This window comes from Scardinius erythrophthalmus (genome assembly GCF_964197995.2).
Source record: "Scardinius erythrophthalmus genome assembly, chromosome: 10".
NCBI classification, from domain to species: Eukaryota; Metazoa; Chordata; class Actinopteri; order Cypriniformes; family Leuciscidae; genus Scardinius; species Scardinius erythrophthalmus.
In genome coordinates this window covers 31,015,414-31,034,041 of record NC_138230.1, presented here as the reverse complement: position 1 = coordinate 31,034,041, position 18,628 = coordinate 31,015,414, and the positions used below count along the sequence as shown (strand labels likewise).

Genomic DNA, 18,628 nt, shown 5'->3' with positions numbered 1-18,628 from the left:
ATGTCCTAATTAAAATGAAGGCCTAATCCTGCCTTGATCTAAGCCCTGACTGTGAAACCAGGCCTTAATGACATGAATTTGGATGAGATTTTACTTTAGCAGATTACACCTTTATTGTATCGATTAGCGTTAAACTACACTTAAATAGTGAAAGCTTTTTAGAAAGGGTGTCTAACCTGTTACAGTCACCTAAAACAACGCTTAAATTGCTTTCGGAAAGCTCGGAGAGCTTCCTGTCCCTCCATTTATTTCTCTAAAGCGTGTTGTCTCTCCAACATGCTTTAGAGATAATTTTATGATGGCTTTACCTTTCTGGGGCTTGAAAGTGGTAGTTGCATAGGCTATCAATGGTAAAATAACAGTAAAATACCATTATTTGTGTTCCAAAGATGAACGAAAGTCTTATGGGTTTGGAATGACATGAAAGCGAGTAATTAATGACAGAATTTTCATTTTTGGGTGAACTAACCCATTCATTTCTTAATTTTTTATTTTTTAAATCTAACTTGATCCCAAACTTTAGAACAGTAGCGCAGATTGTATGTTTTTTCATGTCATATATTTCTTCAAAGCATTTCCTTTAAATTTACATTTTAAATCATTGAAGGAGAACATTGTAACAGAACTAAAATCTTCAGCATTTGTTCCTCCCATCTCACCTCTTTCTCCAGCTGTTCACCGGGCTCCAGGACTGTGTCTCCCCTCACGAGTCTCAACTTCTCCAGCTGCTGGCTGTGCATGCGGTTGGGTAGCAGGAAGTTGAGAGGGAAGGGGATGTTTTCTGCATACCAGCCCCGTGTAACATCCACATAATTTTTCGAATCTATCCACAGTGTGTAGACCTACCCAGACAGAATGGTTCAGAGACATATGAAGTTTCTCAGAACTCCAATTAAGTTCCACTAAGACTGTTAATGTCTCCGTTTTACAGTTTTAAAGGGGAAAACAGGATGTGCGGCACATCAGTAAACATGACGGATGTCCGCAGGGGGACAGTGAAAGATCAAACATCAGCATTTGAATGGTGTCATCATGCAGAGAGTACAAATAACTGTACAAAGAGAAATAGCTTTGCAATGAACAGAAAACACTGGATACAATATAAAGGCTTTGAATATGTTTTTTCCAGACAAAGGTATCTTTTTTAGGGAGTTTTCAGACCTGTAGATCGTTTGCTTAGTTCAAATAGTTACAATGTTGCAACTTCTTCATGGTTTGGTTTGCTATCTCAAGGCAGCATTTCTAAACAGACCCAAATTTGTTTATACAAGTCACGTGCGAGTAAACTGTCCTCTCGTTGGTCAGAGTGCACCTGACAAACTTATCTATTTCATCTCCTGGACTCACAATCTTGCAAAGTGAATCTCAAACTTTTATGTATGTATTGTTGACAAAGTTTTTTTAGCCTACGCACGACTGTTCCACGGAGCGATTAAAGCACATCTCGCTAAACACCTTGTCTGTGTTTCCATGCGTTTTGGACAGTTGTTCATCCGACCAAATTTAAATTAGGCTTTTCACTTCGTCTTCGCTCTCTAGGAGGTTAACCCACGATTCATTTCGAGTGGCATTAGCAATACAAACACTGCTGCTTTTTATGCAACTCGCTAATTACTCGTAAATAATTTGTGATACAGCCTGGTTCGTTGGGTCGGATTGCTTTCTTACCACAAGCTAACCAATCCAGTTTTAGTTTTTTTAAGTGGGCCGAGACTACGGCAGCGTTTCTCAAAAGCATCATAAGCCAAAGCTGATAATAGAACCATTGCCACCAATGCTCTCTACGATCAACTTAGCTCACAACACTTTTGATAAACGCAGCCTATCTCAGACCGATTTCTTCAGTGCGGATGTGGCAATGTTCATATATGCCTAAACGAACTGAACTAAGGGAGAAAACGCGCCAGGTTCACTAACAGGTGTGAAAACGCCCTTGTCTTTTGCTGCTCACTCCTCACCAGTGCAGGTAGCAGTTTCTCCTCCAGTAGAGAGACAAAGGCAAGCGTATCGGCACCCTCCTTTGCTGAAAGGTCATAGTCTGCATTGTACTTCTGAAACAAGAGACAGACAATTATTTAACTGTAACTTTCAAAAGCACTCATCACATTTGGATTGCACTGCATTCTTCATCTACTGTAAGAGTCAAAGCAGCAGCTGCAGTATGCCAGCAGTTGTTAATGTGAATGTTAGCAGTGAATGTAACTGACCATGATGTGTTTAGACATCTCTGAATGTCTACCGCATTGCCAAAAAAAAAAACTCAAGGATTAATGGATATAATAAGGAAAGGTTAAGCAATAAAATAAGTCAATTTCCAGAGTTCTTTCATGGGAGTAACTCGGACATGCTGTGCATGCTTGTTCACCACTAACAAGCCATAAATGCTCATGCCATACCCACCGCCTTTAAAACACAAACCGGAAGCTGTTATTGGGAAACCGCTCTCAGTCTCATGACAGCTACAACAACCAATATGACCAACAAAGTCAAGAATACTGTCGTACTCTTTTAAAATGTCCTGCAAATATTCCATTAGGATTGTACAATAATAATTTTACTGAGATTTCTGGGTGGATTTCCATTTGTATGTCAGGTAACAGTCTTTTGAATTTTATTTTATTATTAGCATACAGATTTTCAATAGTTTAAAAAATCGGATGGTGTTATATTATGAAATAAGACCGTCAGTGGATCGACTTATTATTCTAGGTTTTTCTCTACATAAACTAGCAGTAATGAATTATGCAGTATCATTTGAGATTAGTAAGATGTTTTTCTCCTATGCTCACCAAGGATTAATATATTTGATATAAATACAGAAAAAATATATATTATTAAAATTTTAAATAAAAGTTCCCTATTTGAATATAGTGTAAAAATTTTATATATTTTTGTGACGGCAAAGCTGAATTTTAAGCCGCCATTATTCTAGTTTAGTGTCATATGATTCTCGAAAAATTATTCAATATGCTGATTTGCTGCTTAAGAAACATGTCTTATTATTAATATTGAAAACAATTGTGCTGCTAAATATTTTTGTGGAAACTGACTTTTTATTTCTTCCTTTTTTCTTCATAAAGTTCAATAGAAAAAAAAAATTGAAATAGAATATTTTAATATTTTAAATATCTTAACTATCATTAACAACTTCCTTTTAAAAGAGCTTCAGAACAGCTGTCTTTACATCACTCAACACCCTTTCACAATCTACTTAGCATCTGCTCATAAACTGGTTTAAGGAAAATCCTTCACCTGTTTTCTAAGGATGCAGATCTTGATTTAGATGCTGAGAAGCTTTAAAGTCTAATCCTCACCTGTTGAGAGAGAGTGTGTGTGTGTGTGTGTGTGTGTGTGTGTGTGTGTGTGTGTGTGTGTGTGTGTGTGTGTGTGTGTGTGTGTGTGTGTGTGTGTGTGTGTGTGTGTGTGTGTGTGTGTGTGTGTGTGTGTGTGTGTGTGTGTGTGTGTGTGTGTGTGTGTGTGTGTGTGTGTGTGTGTGTGTGTGAGAGAGAGTTCATCTTGCCCCCAAAGGTTGTTAGCCTCTGATGGTCGTTCACCTGTTTCCGGAGATGAATGATGATCTTACTGGGTTGGGAGATGCTTCCTTCTTCCCTAGTCTTCAGAGCAGGCAGAGTACCTGTTGGAGGAGGAAACAACTCACATGTTAACCCCTGCAGCAGAAAATTTTAGAAAAATTTAACACACTGCCTTAAGTGCACGTGTATTCAAATCAAACACACTCCGCGCAGGGTTCTAGAAGTCAGTGGAGGCTTGACACATTGACCATTGACCTATGACCTGTTGAACTCAGCTCATTACACCCTCTTTCAGTTTGGGTCACTCTAAGGTTCCCTCATACAAGCTGTCATTCAGTCTTCAGTCCTTGGCAGTAGCTCACTTTTACAGCTTGATGTATCAGATAACCACTGAACCATTATTCTGGCAGAATTTAGGTTTCTGCACTGCAGTGGAAAACTCACCTGTAGGACTTCTCCATGGGTTGGTGATTTTGTGAACTTTGAGAGGAGCTCCAGCAAACTTGGCATAGGCCTTAATAGAAAAAAAGAAAGAGAAAACATGGAATAAACTCAGTTATTTATTCCCAAGATGCAAACAAAACAATGGAGCGCAACAGTTGAGTTCTGGAAGTAAATTTCCAATAATTTATCCAGTTTTTCATATAAACATGAGTAGTTCTTACAAAGTATGACAACAACTTGTAAAGTATCTGGACCCTGGAGAAGCAATCAAACAAGTCAAACATTGTTAAAATTGTTCATATAAACATACAAGATGCTATAGCTATAATAATAATAACATTACAGGCTATATATGAACATGTTTTTTTAGTAAAAGTCTTTTTCTGTACTTTTTGGCCTTAAATATATATATATATATATATATATATATATATATATATATATATATATATATATATATATATATATATATATATATATATATATATATATATATATATATATATATATATATATATATATATATATATATATATATATATATATATTTATTTATTTATTTATTTATTTATTTATTTTTTTTACATTAAGAACTAACAATAATGCAAAATTACTTAAGTCACTCTTATAATGAGGCTTTTTTTTTCTTCCTTTTAATGTCAGGAAAGTTGTATCACCCTAACATTTTTTTAATCTTCACTTTAAAAAAAGTAATTTTATGTGTGAATCAGTGCTATTTTAGGATACTATAATAGTTTTTATTAATATTCTGAATTAGTTTTTAATTTTTATATTTTTCATTTTAGTTAAAAGTTTTATTATTTTTGTTGTGTTTTTGTATTTTTTTAATTGTCTATATAGTTTTTATTAATTTCTATTTCAGTTTTATTTTTAGTGTTATTAAAGTTTTACTCAATGAAAATGAGAAGTGTTGCCATGACAACTAGTTAACAAAATAAGTTTAATTCTGTTTAATTATATTTGGTCTCGGATAATGTTTATTTCATTTCAGTTACACAGTTTTTTAATGGTTTAGTTTACTACAATAACCTTGGTGTGTGAATTGCATTTGTAATGTATTGAGCATAAAAATGAAAGTCATGTCATTGACCCTAATATAATATGAATTATGACACAGGTGGAACGCTGTAATGACGATTCAGCATCTAAGACTAGAGCTATGCATTTTATGAAGAAAAAATATATATACTTAGGAAAAAAAAGTTAAGTTAATTTATAATAAAAATAAAAAGTCCGTCATTACTCCTCAAAGGAGTTAAAATTTCACACGGATGAGTAATAGTAGGGCTGGATCATCGTAGCATTGCTACATTGCTATTGAGACATTTCTGCGGGGGCTCAACGGGTAAGTCACTAATTGTGCCGTCCAAAAATGTGCTGACTTGAGTTAGTGCCTGGGAGGGTTTTATGTTTGCCAATGGGGGAGATCAAATTCTGGACTCACTCCAAGTCCGGATAGTAAACAACATTTTGCAGTCAGCTCTGTAGTAAATTGAACATGAAGACGCCAATCATAGCTCTCACACTTAGTGGAATTTATGAAAGTCACTGAACATATACGAAGGTAAGTAGGAAAGATCAGATGAGAGAGACCTGATGTAGTCTCTTTATTTCCAACCCATCACGAATGTACTACTAAAGAACATCAAACAACAGCGCTGTCGCTCTGTAAATTCCAGTGTGGTTTGCGGCTCTTGACTGCTGTGCTGAGAAGGCATTTAACAGGAAAATAATTCATAGAGTTATGTTTTCTTTGTTTATGGAAAACTAAGAGAGTGAGTATAATAGCATGTTTGTAACAGAAATTAATCATGTATCCAAAATACAAGATGAGATCATGGGACACAGTAAAAATCTTAAGCAGTAATAATAGACAGGCTCACATAAATACAACATCTTTAAGATTACGAGTTGAATGGCAGCAAGCACAGCTGGTAACCTGAGAAGTGCCCTGAGAAACGTCTGGATGCAGTTAAAGTAATGCTTATGTTTTTCAATCTCACACACAAGCCAATGTGCTACTGGTCTTAAAACCTTCATTCATGTTTTTCTAACATCGACTGCACATTATGTTGCGGTCTGAGCAGCTCGAAAGGGTGCTTTTGAAATCGTCTAGCCTACTCTCTAAATAAGTTCTTCTTTTAACTACTTCACGGACGCTAAAAAAAAAGATGTTCTATTCAGTATATCAATGTGTGAACTCATTTTAAGGTTTCAAGTCTGTCTGTGTGTATCAATAATTTATTTTTTTTAATGTCTTATGCCTATATACATTTTTTTTTTTTTTTTGAGTTTCATTTTTAGTCATTTTGGTACATCAAGTCAAACTGTTGCCTTGGCAAGGTTTTTTTTTTCTTTTCAGTTTACCCAAGTAAAGTGACCAATCACAGTTTTTTTTGTGTTTTATGTGGTGTTTAGAGGGTTATGCTATAAAATATATTATAATAGTCTGGCATAGGCAGGGAAAGATGCATTTTTGTATTCAAAAACAGCTGGATGGAGTGCAACGGAATATAACAGAATGCAGCGGTCTCGAAGCATGTTTTACAGTTTTAGTCAGCTAGTCAACCATTGTGACCCATCCCTGCAAAAGACTTGTCAACAACCTATCACAGGAATCTGACACTATTTTAAGTTTTGGTGAATTGGTGGTGAATTTCTATAATCTAATTTGTACGCATCCGTACAAACTGCTTACGTCCGACTGAGGGTTAGGTTTTGCGGTGGACCTTCATGCTTATTTTTTAAACATAAAAGTTAGCCTATGTTTTCTCATGAGATCGGGTTGGACTTGTTAAGGCCAATAAAAAAAAAACAATTTCACTGGAAAATATTATTTATATTAACTAGACGCTTAAAGGGATAGTTCACTTTGAAATGAATTTTTGATATGTTTTAGCTTACCTCAAGGGCATCCAAGATGTAGGTGTCTTTGTTTCCGCAGTAGTTTCAATTTTGATATTTTTAGGTCAAACCGTTCTTGTCTGTCGGTCATATAATGCAGGTCGATGGTCACTGTCTCAAAACACAAGCACAGAGTCCAAATTAAAACAATTCCCTATCGTCCAAATGAAACAATTCCCCATCATAAGTACACATTGATGGCCTAAGACACGAAACGAGCGGTTTGTGTGAGAAAACGAACAGTATTTATATCGTTGTTATCTCTTGAAAACAGCACACGTCCAAATGATCTGACGGCGCGGGCGGGTATAGATATATACATAGATGTCGCCTTGGCTACGGTTTCGTTCCAATGAACTGCAGTAGCGAAGGTGACATCTAGTGTATACATCTATACCAGCCCGCGGGCGGGTATAGATATATACACTAGATGTCGCTTGGCTACGGTTTCGTTCCAATGAACTGCAGTAGCCAAGGCGACATCTATGTATATATCTATACCCGCCCGCGCCGTCAGACCATTTGGACGTGTGCTGTTTTCAAGAGATAACAACGATGTAAATACTGTTTTTGTTTTCTCACACAAAACGCTTGTTTCGTGTCTTAGGCCATCAATGTGTACTCATGATGGGGAATTGTTTCATTTGGACGATGGGGAATTGTTTTAATTTGGTGTTTTGAGACAGTGACCATCGACCTGCATTATATAACTGACAGACAAGAACGGTTTGACCTAAAAATATCAAAATTGAAACTACTGCGGAAACAAAGACACCTACATCTTGGATGCCCTTGAGGTAAGCTAAAACATATCAAAAATTAATTTCAAAGTGTTCCTGTAGCTCCAACAGTAGAGCATGGGGCTAATGCATGAACTAATGAAAAAAAGCATAGGCTATATTTAATGCAATACAAAACGCTTATGATAAAAACGTCTGACAAATGCATAAATTAATGTGTCAAACTTCAGAAAATAAGAAAAAGCAGTACCAGCGCAATTGACTGAACTCACCCCTGCTTTAAATCTAAATCCAGATGATTTTTTTACACATTGTTTTATCTAACCAATTGAACCAAAGCAATTTTGTGATAGTGATCCATCCACATTTTTCAATAAATATAGCTCCTTTTCCCAGCATCTGCTTATATAGCTTTAATCTACTCAACATAAGAGCAGCTGGAGACTCTAGCCTCTGTGATGACTTTTCTGTAGACATAGAAACCATAAACCACCCATTCTCCATGAGAATGTTTAGGCTAGACAAAACAGGAAAGTCGTCACCATTGCAAAAACCTCTGCTGCCTATATCATTTCTACCACAGAGCAAAAAAAAAATCATGTTTTTCAGAAAAAAAGTGACACTTTTCACACTAAAAATAGTTATCCCTGGGTTATTCTAAACCCCAGGTAACCGGAATCCTGGGTTATCTTCCTTCATGTTTCACATTGCTCACTGTACATTCCTAAACCCTGGGTTAACATTCTTATTTCAAATAAGTTATTTGCGTTGTCAGTGTCACTGATCGGACAAACGCTGTATGTGATACATAAATGTTTACAAAAAGGCTCTACCATTGCATATCCTAATATAATATATGACTGACTGTATTAAGTTTATCCTCAATGGACTTTTCAGACTATAAGGGTAAAGGCCCATTCACACCAAGAAAGATAACTATAACGATAACTATATTAGTGTATACAACACACAATACTGTTCTGTTTATTCTAATAAATTATTATTCTGCCGCTTTAAATGCCCGAGCTCTATAAAGAATGATTGATTCCGACAGAATGTCAATCTTTTTATTGTATCCGCTAGAAAAAATTATTCTAAAAGTGATTCCAACAATATCATTTCTCTGTGCCGTTATCGTAAAGGTTGTGGTATGGACTCTGCTATTCTTTTATATTTAGAACGATCTTTAGAACTATATTTTTATGGTTATGCTACAGCAGCATGATCAATTCCTTATTAACAATTGTGCCGCTGCTGACCCAGAAAGAGCAGTTGTCAGGTATGAAATGGCTTCACAAACAGTTTTTTCAACCACACAGCACACACTATCATTATTTCTGTTACAATATTCAAATAATCTCAGAAGTACTGAGATAAACGTTTGGATATAAAACAGTGATGTCTAACAGTAGCCATCAAAAAAAAAAAAAAAAAAAAAAAAGAGTAGGCTAAAATCACCTTTTGAAAGTAACTTGATGCTTCAAATAAAGATTGTATCATTACATTAATTGTTACACCAGTATGTGCACCAAGTGACTGTTAGAAAAATGCATTTGTCAATTAGGCTAATCATTCATTCAAGAGATTTGTTCAAAAATGCTGATTCTTCAATAATGAAAAAAGAGGTCTTTGTGAGTAAGTCATAGATCAATCATTCAACTTTAAAAAAATTTTAATAGACTGCAACAATTAACATTTTGTCAGAACCTCTAGTAAATTGCATGTTATTGTGTTGAGTTGTCTATTCAGAATCTTGGGAGAATCTCTATTTAAAAACAATTGTGATTCTCAATTTATCCAGAATCAAGCAGCTCTACATTATAGGATTATAGGACAGTATACAGGGCGGAAATATGCTAATAAAAATATGCTAATACGGGACAGTCCGTCAGCGGTTGTGGGCGGAGCCTGAGCATTATGACAACATATTGCTTCAGAAAATCCAAACGGCTTAATTATTGCGAGTGTTTAGGCTTTAGACAGGTGTTTAGGCTTTTATACTGTCTGTCTGTCTTACTGTTGAGACTGACTAGTGACTACATTTGTGCCATTACCTGATTTGTATAATTCCCTAGTTACATAAAAGCAATCGATTCATAGTGAAACACTCGGTTACACGGTCAAAAAGAAACTCAGACTGAATAAATAGCTGGATCACTGCATGTCCATTCATGTTGAAAAGTTTATGTTATTATCCTTGTCCTGAAGTTTTTTTTATCATTGTCGAGAAACATGAGAACCTCTCGATTACACTGTTTGTTTTTGTGTTTGGGGAGTTTGGATATCTACACTAAGGGACCCTTCACTCCCTAGCATACACAAACTGTTGGTTGTTTAGACAGCTGTGGCGGACAGGCAGATAATCCTGTCTTTCTCTACTGTCATCCACAATGAGTAGTATACACAAACAAAGACAAGTGATAATAGACACACATGGCCACTTCACACTATTATTGATGTCTTCGTTCTTTCTAGAAAAACAACGGAAGTTGTATAGTAGATCTGAAAACCAACCATCTCTGCTTTAAAGGGAGGGGTGTAACTTAAATGATGCTTAAAAAATAGTAAAAAATTCTGTCATTTACTCACCCTCAAGTTGTTGTAAACTTATATGGATTTCTGCTGAACACAAAAGAAGATATTTTGAAGAATATGGGTAACCAAACAGTATGGGAAAAATCTATGGAAGTCAATGGGGTCCATCAACTGTTTGGTTTGCCAACATTCTTCAAAATATCTTCTTTAGTGTTTAGCAGAAGAAATAAATTCATACAGGTTTAGAACAAATTGAGGGTGAGAAAATGATGACATAATTTTTCATTTTTGGGTGAACTATACCTTTAAATACTGTAGGCTAATTGACGTACCCCATCCACCGAACCAAAAGGACGACCGCTCAGTATATTATCAGAAATACAACGGTTTGACATATGAGAGTTTGAAGTTTGAACCCATAGACATGTATGTGCGATTCTGGCACCATCAATAACGCGTGCAGGAAGTCACCTCCCATCTTTCCTGACAACCGACACACTAACTTACATCACATTTATGACAAATACCGCAAAGCATAAAACATAAACTAATGTGATAACCAACCAACCGATGTGTTTTTCTTACCAGCACAGTTAAACAGTCGATATCTACTGAAGGTAATCCATAGTCGCCTTTCCAACAGAACAACTCCAAGGGAGCAGCCATATTTGAGTGACTTTTCACCTGGAAGTACTGCGCTCTGTGGTTCCTACTGGCAACCTGGCAACTGTCAGTTGTGTGGTAACCTTTTTTTCCCAGTTTATGGAATACCCATGTTTCTATAAAAATTATGTATTTTGTATGATGTCTTTTCAACCACTTATTAAAGGAATAAACGCTAAAACACTCAACGGCATAGTGACACTGACACTAATATAATTCAAATAGACTGTAGCCTACATGTGACAGTTATACCTCAACCTTTTAATGATATTATTACAAACATTTCAACGGTGGTTTGCAAACATGAAAGATGTATTACTTGCATGTTGTAATGTAAAATGTAGTAGATTTTTATCACACCACATTATAGAGTGTCAAATAATTATTAGTAGTATTATTAATTTTAAATTTTTAGTTTCCTGAGTTTGAAAGCACAGCTGTCTCATTAATATGCCCTGAAACACTGGATAGGTTTTGAGAATACATTTTTAAAATGGAATGGACACATACAGAAAGATTATCATTGGAGTATATACACCATTAAACATTACTATTTTTAATGTTTTTGAAAGAAGTCTCATATGCTCATCAAGCCTGCATTTATTTTATCAAAAATATAGGGGGGGGGGGAACTAATATTGTAAAATATTATTACAATTAAAAATAATGGTTTTCTGTTTTAATATAGGCTAGGCCTACTTTGTAATTTATGTGATGCAAAGCTGAATTTTCAGACTCATTTCTCCAGTCTTCAGTGTCACATGATCCTTCAGAAATGATTTGAATGTGCTGAAAAACAATAAAACGTTAAAAAATAGTAGTTTCCAAAAATCAGACATGCATTCTGTTGATTGTGCTATAAACGAGGATGAAAAGCAGAGGGAGCCAGTGTTTCATTCAACCCAAAAAATCTCTTGATCTCTTGTTCCAGTAGGAGGCGCTGTGGTTCTCTGTGGCAGCAGCGGATCAACTGCCCAACGAACATCACATTCACATTTTATAGAATGTGATTACATGTGTTTCACAGTTAATTCTGCAAGTTACACATCAAATCCATATTCTGGAGAAAAACAAGAAAGAAAAAAACAGTATTTGAAAAATAAATAAATGAAGATTTGCTTCTCAAAAGTTTTGAAAAACATTCTAATGTTGTAGTATATTTCTTTGAACACTAGATGGAGTCAGAGCAATCCCTACATGTGTTTAGAGGTCCAAGCTCCAGGTGCTGTATGCATTTGCCTTTTGTGATCCAAAGATAACACATGGCACGTTTTTATATAATTATTTTTTTACAAAAAAGTAAATTAAGAAAAAAAACTCAAGAAATGTAATTTATGCTATTTTACTTAAACAACAACAACAACAACAACAACAACAACAAAAAGTCCCCTCTGTGATGCCATGTCATATCATATACAGTAGTATGTATCAAAACCATGCAGAATCTCTCTCCCAAGGCTAAGGTAGGGGTGCACTTCGTCTAGGACCTATGACAAACATGTTGATAATTGTAAAAGTGCATTCAATTGTTCACACAGGACAAATGCATAATAAATCATACATAAATGTGCTAAATTCGTAACCACATACATATTCAGCCCTAATTCTGTAAACATAGTCAAGTGCCTTTTATTCATTGGATGTTAACCTAGTTTGTACCAGCAGGGGCATCAGTTTCCTTCAACACACCCAATTTTATTTTTTGTTTTTCAAGGGAAACCGCCTTTTTCTCTCTCCTCCCTGTGTCCTGGTACTCATCAACAACCAAACGTTGCACGTAGCTCACATTTAAGGTTTCAGTTGAATTTATCATTGGTTCTCCAAACTGTTGGGCATGCCCTTGCAACATCGCACCGCATTGTTCAGAAACGTCTCATCATCAGGTTCACTCCTCCTCCTCAGTGCCTCCTCCCTTCCCGCAGCTGCTGTGCACTCGCTCGGCGCTCTCAGCCACGAGGTGTCCACGCGCCACTTCTGGCCGCTGATTGGCCAGTGACGACATAAACACCTAATTTCGACCAATGGGAGCGCTGTGCATGCGCTGAGCCATCCAGTGCATTCCACTTCCACATGAACAGCTGAAATGGTAAACAATCCTACTGAGTCACTGGCAGAAGTGTCTGAGTATAAAACCCTAGCCTAGCCCAGCGTGCTCAAAGCTTCTATACTAACCATGCGAGCCGGCAGTGTGAATTGTGAATTAGCATAAATCACTAATTTTCTGCAATTCATTCCCTACCAAACTTTAATTCGTTTGGACTGAAGACTGGATGCACTTTTGAAGGACTACTAAATATCTGGCTGATTTACCAACTTTTAGTAGCTTAGAGACGCGTATCTTCCTTCTTCTTTTTAGCTTGTAAATCACTATGGTAGCAATGACAAAAAGAGTCAAGGCCTTTGAGATCGTTTTCAACGATCCATCCAAGACATTTTACTGCAGTGGAGATAAAGTGGCTGGGAAGATCTTGGTGGAGGTTTCGGAGGTGACCAAGGTGATGGCCATGAGGGTCGTGGGAGTTGGATGCGCTAAAGTGGAGTACGCGAAAGGCAAACAGAGATGTCGTGAAGAAATTGACTATCTGAAGTATGAAGAGGTTGTCTACTTGGACGACCATCCCGCAGGTGATTTACAACGGTTTATCTTGCTTTTAATGTTGTCTTTGCTCTGGTAACGTTAGATGCATTTGCTAGGATGATGCTGATGGTGGAATGTGGCAGTTCATTGTGAAATACTGTATATTCTAAAATAAGACACTTTGTCTTCAACTACTAGCCTGTGTACTTACATTTAAGTGATTGCACTTTATTTTACAGTACGTGTACTTACAGTGTACTTTCCTAAGAAAGTACTGGGTAATTTAAGGTAACATAAGTTAAGGTTAGGTTTAAAGGATAGGCTCAGTGACAGAGTTAGGACCTAGAATTACCCAGTTACAGTATGTACATGGATAATAGGTCTGTAAAATAAAGTGCTACCATTTAAGTGAAACATTTGATACAATAAACTTATTGTGTACAAGCATATGTTTTACATTGTACTGATCTTCAATAATTACACTGTTGAAAGTGGTCCTAAATGTCATGTCAGATGCAAAACATATAAACAATAGCTCCTAACTGAAAGTAAGATTTATAATGAGGGGATTCTTTTGCTAAAGTTTTTAATGGGTTTGTTTTGTTTGATCTCTTGAAACTGTCCAAAACTAATATGCTAATCTTTGCTTCTCACAGACACAGATGGTTCGGTTGTTCTCCGTCCTGGCAACAAATACGAATACTCCTTTGGATTTGAGCTTCCTCAACAAGGGTAAGCATTCTAATTGACAAGCTTTAGGCATTCATTTCCGTTTAAGTCACATTTGCCTGTAAATTAATACAAATGTAATTTTCCCAACAGGCAACTGGTGTCTTCCTACAAGGGCAAATTTGGGTTTGTTCAATACTTTGTGAAGGCTCTGATGGAAAGACCCTCTCAGCCCGCCCTGGAGTGTAAGAAACACTTTGAAGTTGAAGAGCCCTTGGATGTCAACACTCCAGACTTGCTGGTGAGTTCCTCATATTAATATATTTTATTAGACTGATATCAAAACAGATGAGCTTTAGGCCATAGTTCATCACTTTTGGTTGGGCTTATCCAAATTCTAGAGGCTGCTGTTCTGTTAATCAAGTTAATCATATCTGTTTTTCCATCAATCACCAGTCTCCTACTGGAGGCATGAAGGAGAAGAAGGTCACCTGCATGTTCATCCCCGATGGCCAAGTTTCTCTGAACGCCAAGATTGACAGGCGTGGCTTCTGCGAGGGCGAAGAGATCTGCATTGATGCCAAATTTGAGAACACCTGCTCTCGCATCGTGGTACCAAAAGCGGCAATCATCGCCAAGCACACCTACCAGGCCAATAACCGCACCAAAGTCTTCAGGCAAAAACTCTCCTCAGTGCGTGGCAACCATATCATCTCTGGCATGTGCGACGCCTGGCAGGGGAAGAGCATTCGTGTGCCTAAGATCAAGCCCTCCATCTTAGGCTGCAACATCATTCGAGTGGAATATGCACTCATGGTGAGTTATTATTATTTTTTTTTTTATTTTTTATTTTTTTTTTTTTGCATATTGCAGTTACTGTAGTTGCATTATGTTGTGTTTTTCATCTACTAAGTAGGCACTTATTGAAATCTCTTTGTTTTCCTTTATCTACAGATTTATATGCACATTCCTGGCAGTGATAAGTTGATTCTGGAGTTGCCTCTGGTTATTGGGACCGTTCCCTACAATGGCTTTGGTAGCCGCACCAACAGTATGAGCAGCCAGGATGGTTCCGTCAGCACAGCGTCGGCGAGCTGGGTGTCCCTGCGAATGCCGTCATCCGCCCCACCAAGCTACTGCGACATTAGACGGGACTGCAGCCTAGATCAACCTCTCACACCTCTATTGGATGACTATGATGGAGGAGACAGTCCCATCTTCATGAACGCACCCCAATTCCAGTTCCCCCACTCCCCACTTATTCTGAGGTGAGTGTAAAGTATATTCGCCTAAGGTGCGGTCACATTTACCTTTGCTTGGCAAAATTTTAATAAGAATTTGCATGTTTGGGAGTTTGATATGAGGGCGGAAAAGTTCTCCAGGCAGATTTTGCTCATGGTTTAGTTGGTCACGTGGCAACGTGATGCTGACCAACCATCGAAATTTTACCAAAATAGGACTAATGTGATTGCACCTTTAGTGTATACAATATGAATACCAGTCGCTATTGAATATCAACATAAAAACTGATCTAATTTCTTGTTTTTCTGTCGTTTAGGTGGAGGAGGAATTCAATGGAAACGCCCGCATGCTTCCTGTCTGCTGAACCTACCCAGCAGCTCTAGAACTGAACTGAATGCCCATCATAAAAGGGTTTTTTCCCACTTTAAGCACTCCGGCCTTTCACCATGCCGATCAGAGGTGGTTTGAGAAGTGTCGTATGGATGTTTGAGAGTGAAGATGGAGCGGAGGATTTTGGGACCCGAGTGGCCCCTCTGCAGGATGAGCTAGTCGAAGTTCAGAGGAAAAAGGAGTGAAGTCCGAGCTCACTTGTGCCTGCATTGCTGACAGCCATCTTATATAATGCATCATTTAAGTTAAACATGTTTCTGTCATACTTTTGATGCTGTTTCAGAGTCTGAAAGAGGGCGCACAGACTGTTTGGCGATTCGAGATTACTGAGGTGCAAACTGATTGTGCCGCATTATAGCCATTTAAGCACACATAGACTTTCCTCATTGGTGTTCATGTACTTTCCAATAGTCCCCAACATATCATTCAATAGCAATCAGCTTATTTTCGTTATCATTCCATTACAACCCAATGGTTTTGTTTTGTTTTTTTGTGGGGACGAAAGATTTCATTTGTAGAAATGCATTTGTTTTTTTTGTTTGTTTTTTTTATGTTGGTTGTGATGTTAAGTCAATGTGCTAGGCAGAGATATATTATTCTAAGTAACTGAAATGTAAAGAAGAAATGTAGTATATCGATATTTTCATCAAGGAAAATCATGCAGTGTCAGTCTATAATGAACCAGTGTTTTGTTTTTCATTTGAATGCACTTTTTATGGATGCAAGTTACTGTATAACTTACTCGCAGGGAGATTTCCTTTGTTTTTCGTTTTGTTTTTCTCTTGTCTTCCAAAATTGTTCGCTGAGGGATCAGGCATTGCATGTTTTATTAAAGATTATGTACTGTAATGCGTTCAAAACCTCGTCCTAAGAAAGGGCTCCACTGATGTTGCCTTTTCCACTGTGGACTTGAACATTTGGCCAAAAAAGAACTTAATACTTCCAAGTGCCAAAATTAGAGTCTGCTTGGACTTCGAGCCCTGACCATGTTCATATGCGAGACCAGAACCTGCACTGTGTGTAGACATATCCTGAAGACATTTTAATCAACATTTTCACTTGTGGATATCTTCCTTAACTTCTCGTGTGTGTCTGTGTGCTGTTTTGTTTCTTGTAAAGTGTAAGATGACTGTTACTGTTATTTTAAATCGTGCAAAGTATCCTTTTTGTATCTAAATTAAAGTGTTTTTTTTTGTATGAGCATTTTCAATAAAAGTTTTAAGATGATATAATTTCTGCGTTCTTTTGTTCAGTTGAAGTATTCATAAATTAAAACCACAAACAGGCTGTAAGACATTTTATGAATCACTATCAGAGATCAAATGCTTATTGTAACAGATGACTAATTAGTGGTGTATTCTTAGGAAATTGGAATTTTATTTATTTATTCGGGACAGTGCACATTAACGAACAATCTTGCACTTCTGTTCACACTTTAAATGAGCCAGATTATAGCATAAATGCTAATTTTCATCTGTAGTCCCGAGGCTTTTTGAAGTATTAAACTTTAAAACTCGTCCAGTTTGTGCTATGGACATTAATCACACCTCAAATCGTGTGACTTATTGAGTGGAAGATTTATTTTCTAAACAATCAGACTTGTGATTTCCGCCTAGCTCATCAAACGAGCAAAACAATCCCATGTACTTGCGTTGAAGGTCTATCTAGAGACCCGTATGTCAGAACATGAAAGTGAGCTCTTGACTTGGGCCAGTAATTGACCATTCAAACATCTATTTGCAAAAATTCATTTGTTACTGATATAGACTGTGTCAGATGGAGAAGATAGCAACACATTACACAAACCCTTAAAAGCTCTCTTTCTCCAATCCAAAACAATCCTGCTGATAGACAATTCATCGTTTCGCGGTCACAGATCATTGTTTATTTTCAGTGCTTGGCTAAAGAGAAGATTTAAAGGCATAGTTCACCCAAAAATACAAAATACTGTCATTGTTTACTCTCAAATTGTTCCAAATCTGTATAAATGTCTTTGCTCTGCTGTACTCAAAAAGGAAGATCTTTGTAACCAAGCAGATCTCGGGTCCCATTGACTTCCATATTGTTGGTAGTCAATGGGGAAAGAGATCTGTTTGGTTACCAACATTCTTTCAAATATCTTCCCTTGTGTTCAGCCGAGCAAAGAAATTTATTCAGGTTTGAAACAACTTGAGGGTGAGAAAATGGTGACAGAATTTACATTTTTGGACGAACTATCCCTTTAAATGTGGAAACAGGAGACCAAAAGTGAATTTTGAATCAATGCAAGGTAAACAGACATGGATGTTCATGTTGGTTCAAGGCAAACATCAGGATCTGATCGATGACAGAAAACAAGGCTTATTCAATAAAACCAGGGATGTTGCTTGGGATTCAAGGACCCTGGACTGGTAAAACGCATCTAAATTACCCATAATGTTGGTGTTTTTATTTGTGATTAGTGATTTGTATATGTAGTTTACAGTCTCTTGCGAGAAAAATGGCAAAACACTCAACACTGTTGGTCTGAATTTTGAAAACTGTTTTAAATTTGATCCAAATTTGATTCCAAGTAGACACCCTGCACAATTTTTTATCAGATCCAGCCTTCATAACCTGTTTTTCTTTGCTTAAGCAGTTTTTCTTACAGTTTTAGAGTTGGAGAGGGGTCAAGTCATTAACGTCATTTTTGTGCTGCTTTCTCTCTTCTGCGCATGAAGTATTTGTTGAGACGTGCGCTGCTGTCGCAGAGCAATAAGCGATAAGGGCAAAACTGTTTATCTTGTGCAAAACACTTGCTGAATGAGCCCCTCTCTGTCCTCTCCTTCGTATGCTTAGGTCATTTTTAATGCACTTGCCCAATCTGCAATCCCTCTCCCAACATGGCTGCTTTAATACTAATATTAAATCTAAATCTTCCTCTCTTATAT

General features: G+C 37.0%; 2 protein-coding genes across 2 annotated transcripts in view; one reads left to right on the top strand and one right to left on the bottom strand.

The window, feature by feature from the left end:
• The window catches only part of thbs3b (thrombospondin 3b), a 41,611-nt gene extending 30,649 nt beyond the window's left edge, over window positions 1-10,962 (bottom strand). Inside the window, exons 1-5 of the mRNA XM_081376959.1 lie at window positions 10,763-10,962; window positions 3,978-4,047; window positions 3,555-3,634; window positions 1,959-2,051; window positions 660-842 (exon numbers count right to left, since the gene is read on the bottom strand). Coding sequence (XP_081233085.1) covers window positions 660-842; window positions 1,959-2,051; window positions 3,555-3,634; window positions 3,978-4,047; window positions 10,763-10,843 — 507 coding nt within the window. The 5' untranslated portion in view covers window positions 10,844-10,962. The remainder of the gene's footprint in view (window positions 1-659; window positions 843-1,958; window positions 2,052-3,554; window positions 3,635-3,977; window positions 4,048-10,762) is intronic.
• Window positions 10,963-12,624: 1,662 nt separating this feature from the next.
• On the top strand, window positions 12,625-16,951 carry txnipa (thioredoxin interacting protein a). Its single transcript, XM_081377132.1, has 6 exons — window positions 12,625-13,465; window positions 14,075-14,150; window positions 14,241-14,388; window positions 14,544-14,903; window positions 15,042-15,355; window positions 15,646-16,951. The coding sequence occupies exons 1-6, from the start codon at window positions 13,210-13,212 to the stop codon at window positions 15,710-15,712; spliced, it is 1,221 nt and encodes a 406-aa protein (XP_081233258.1). The 5' UTR covers window positions 12,625-13,209; the 3' UTR covers window positions 15,713-16,951.
• The last annotated feature ends 1,677 nt before the right edge of the window (window positions 16,952-18,628 follow it).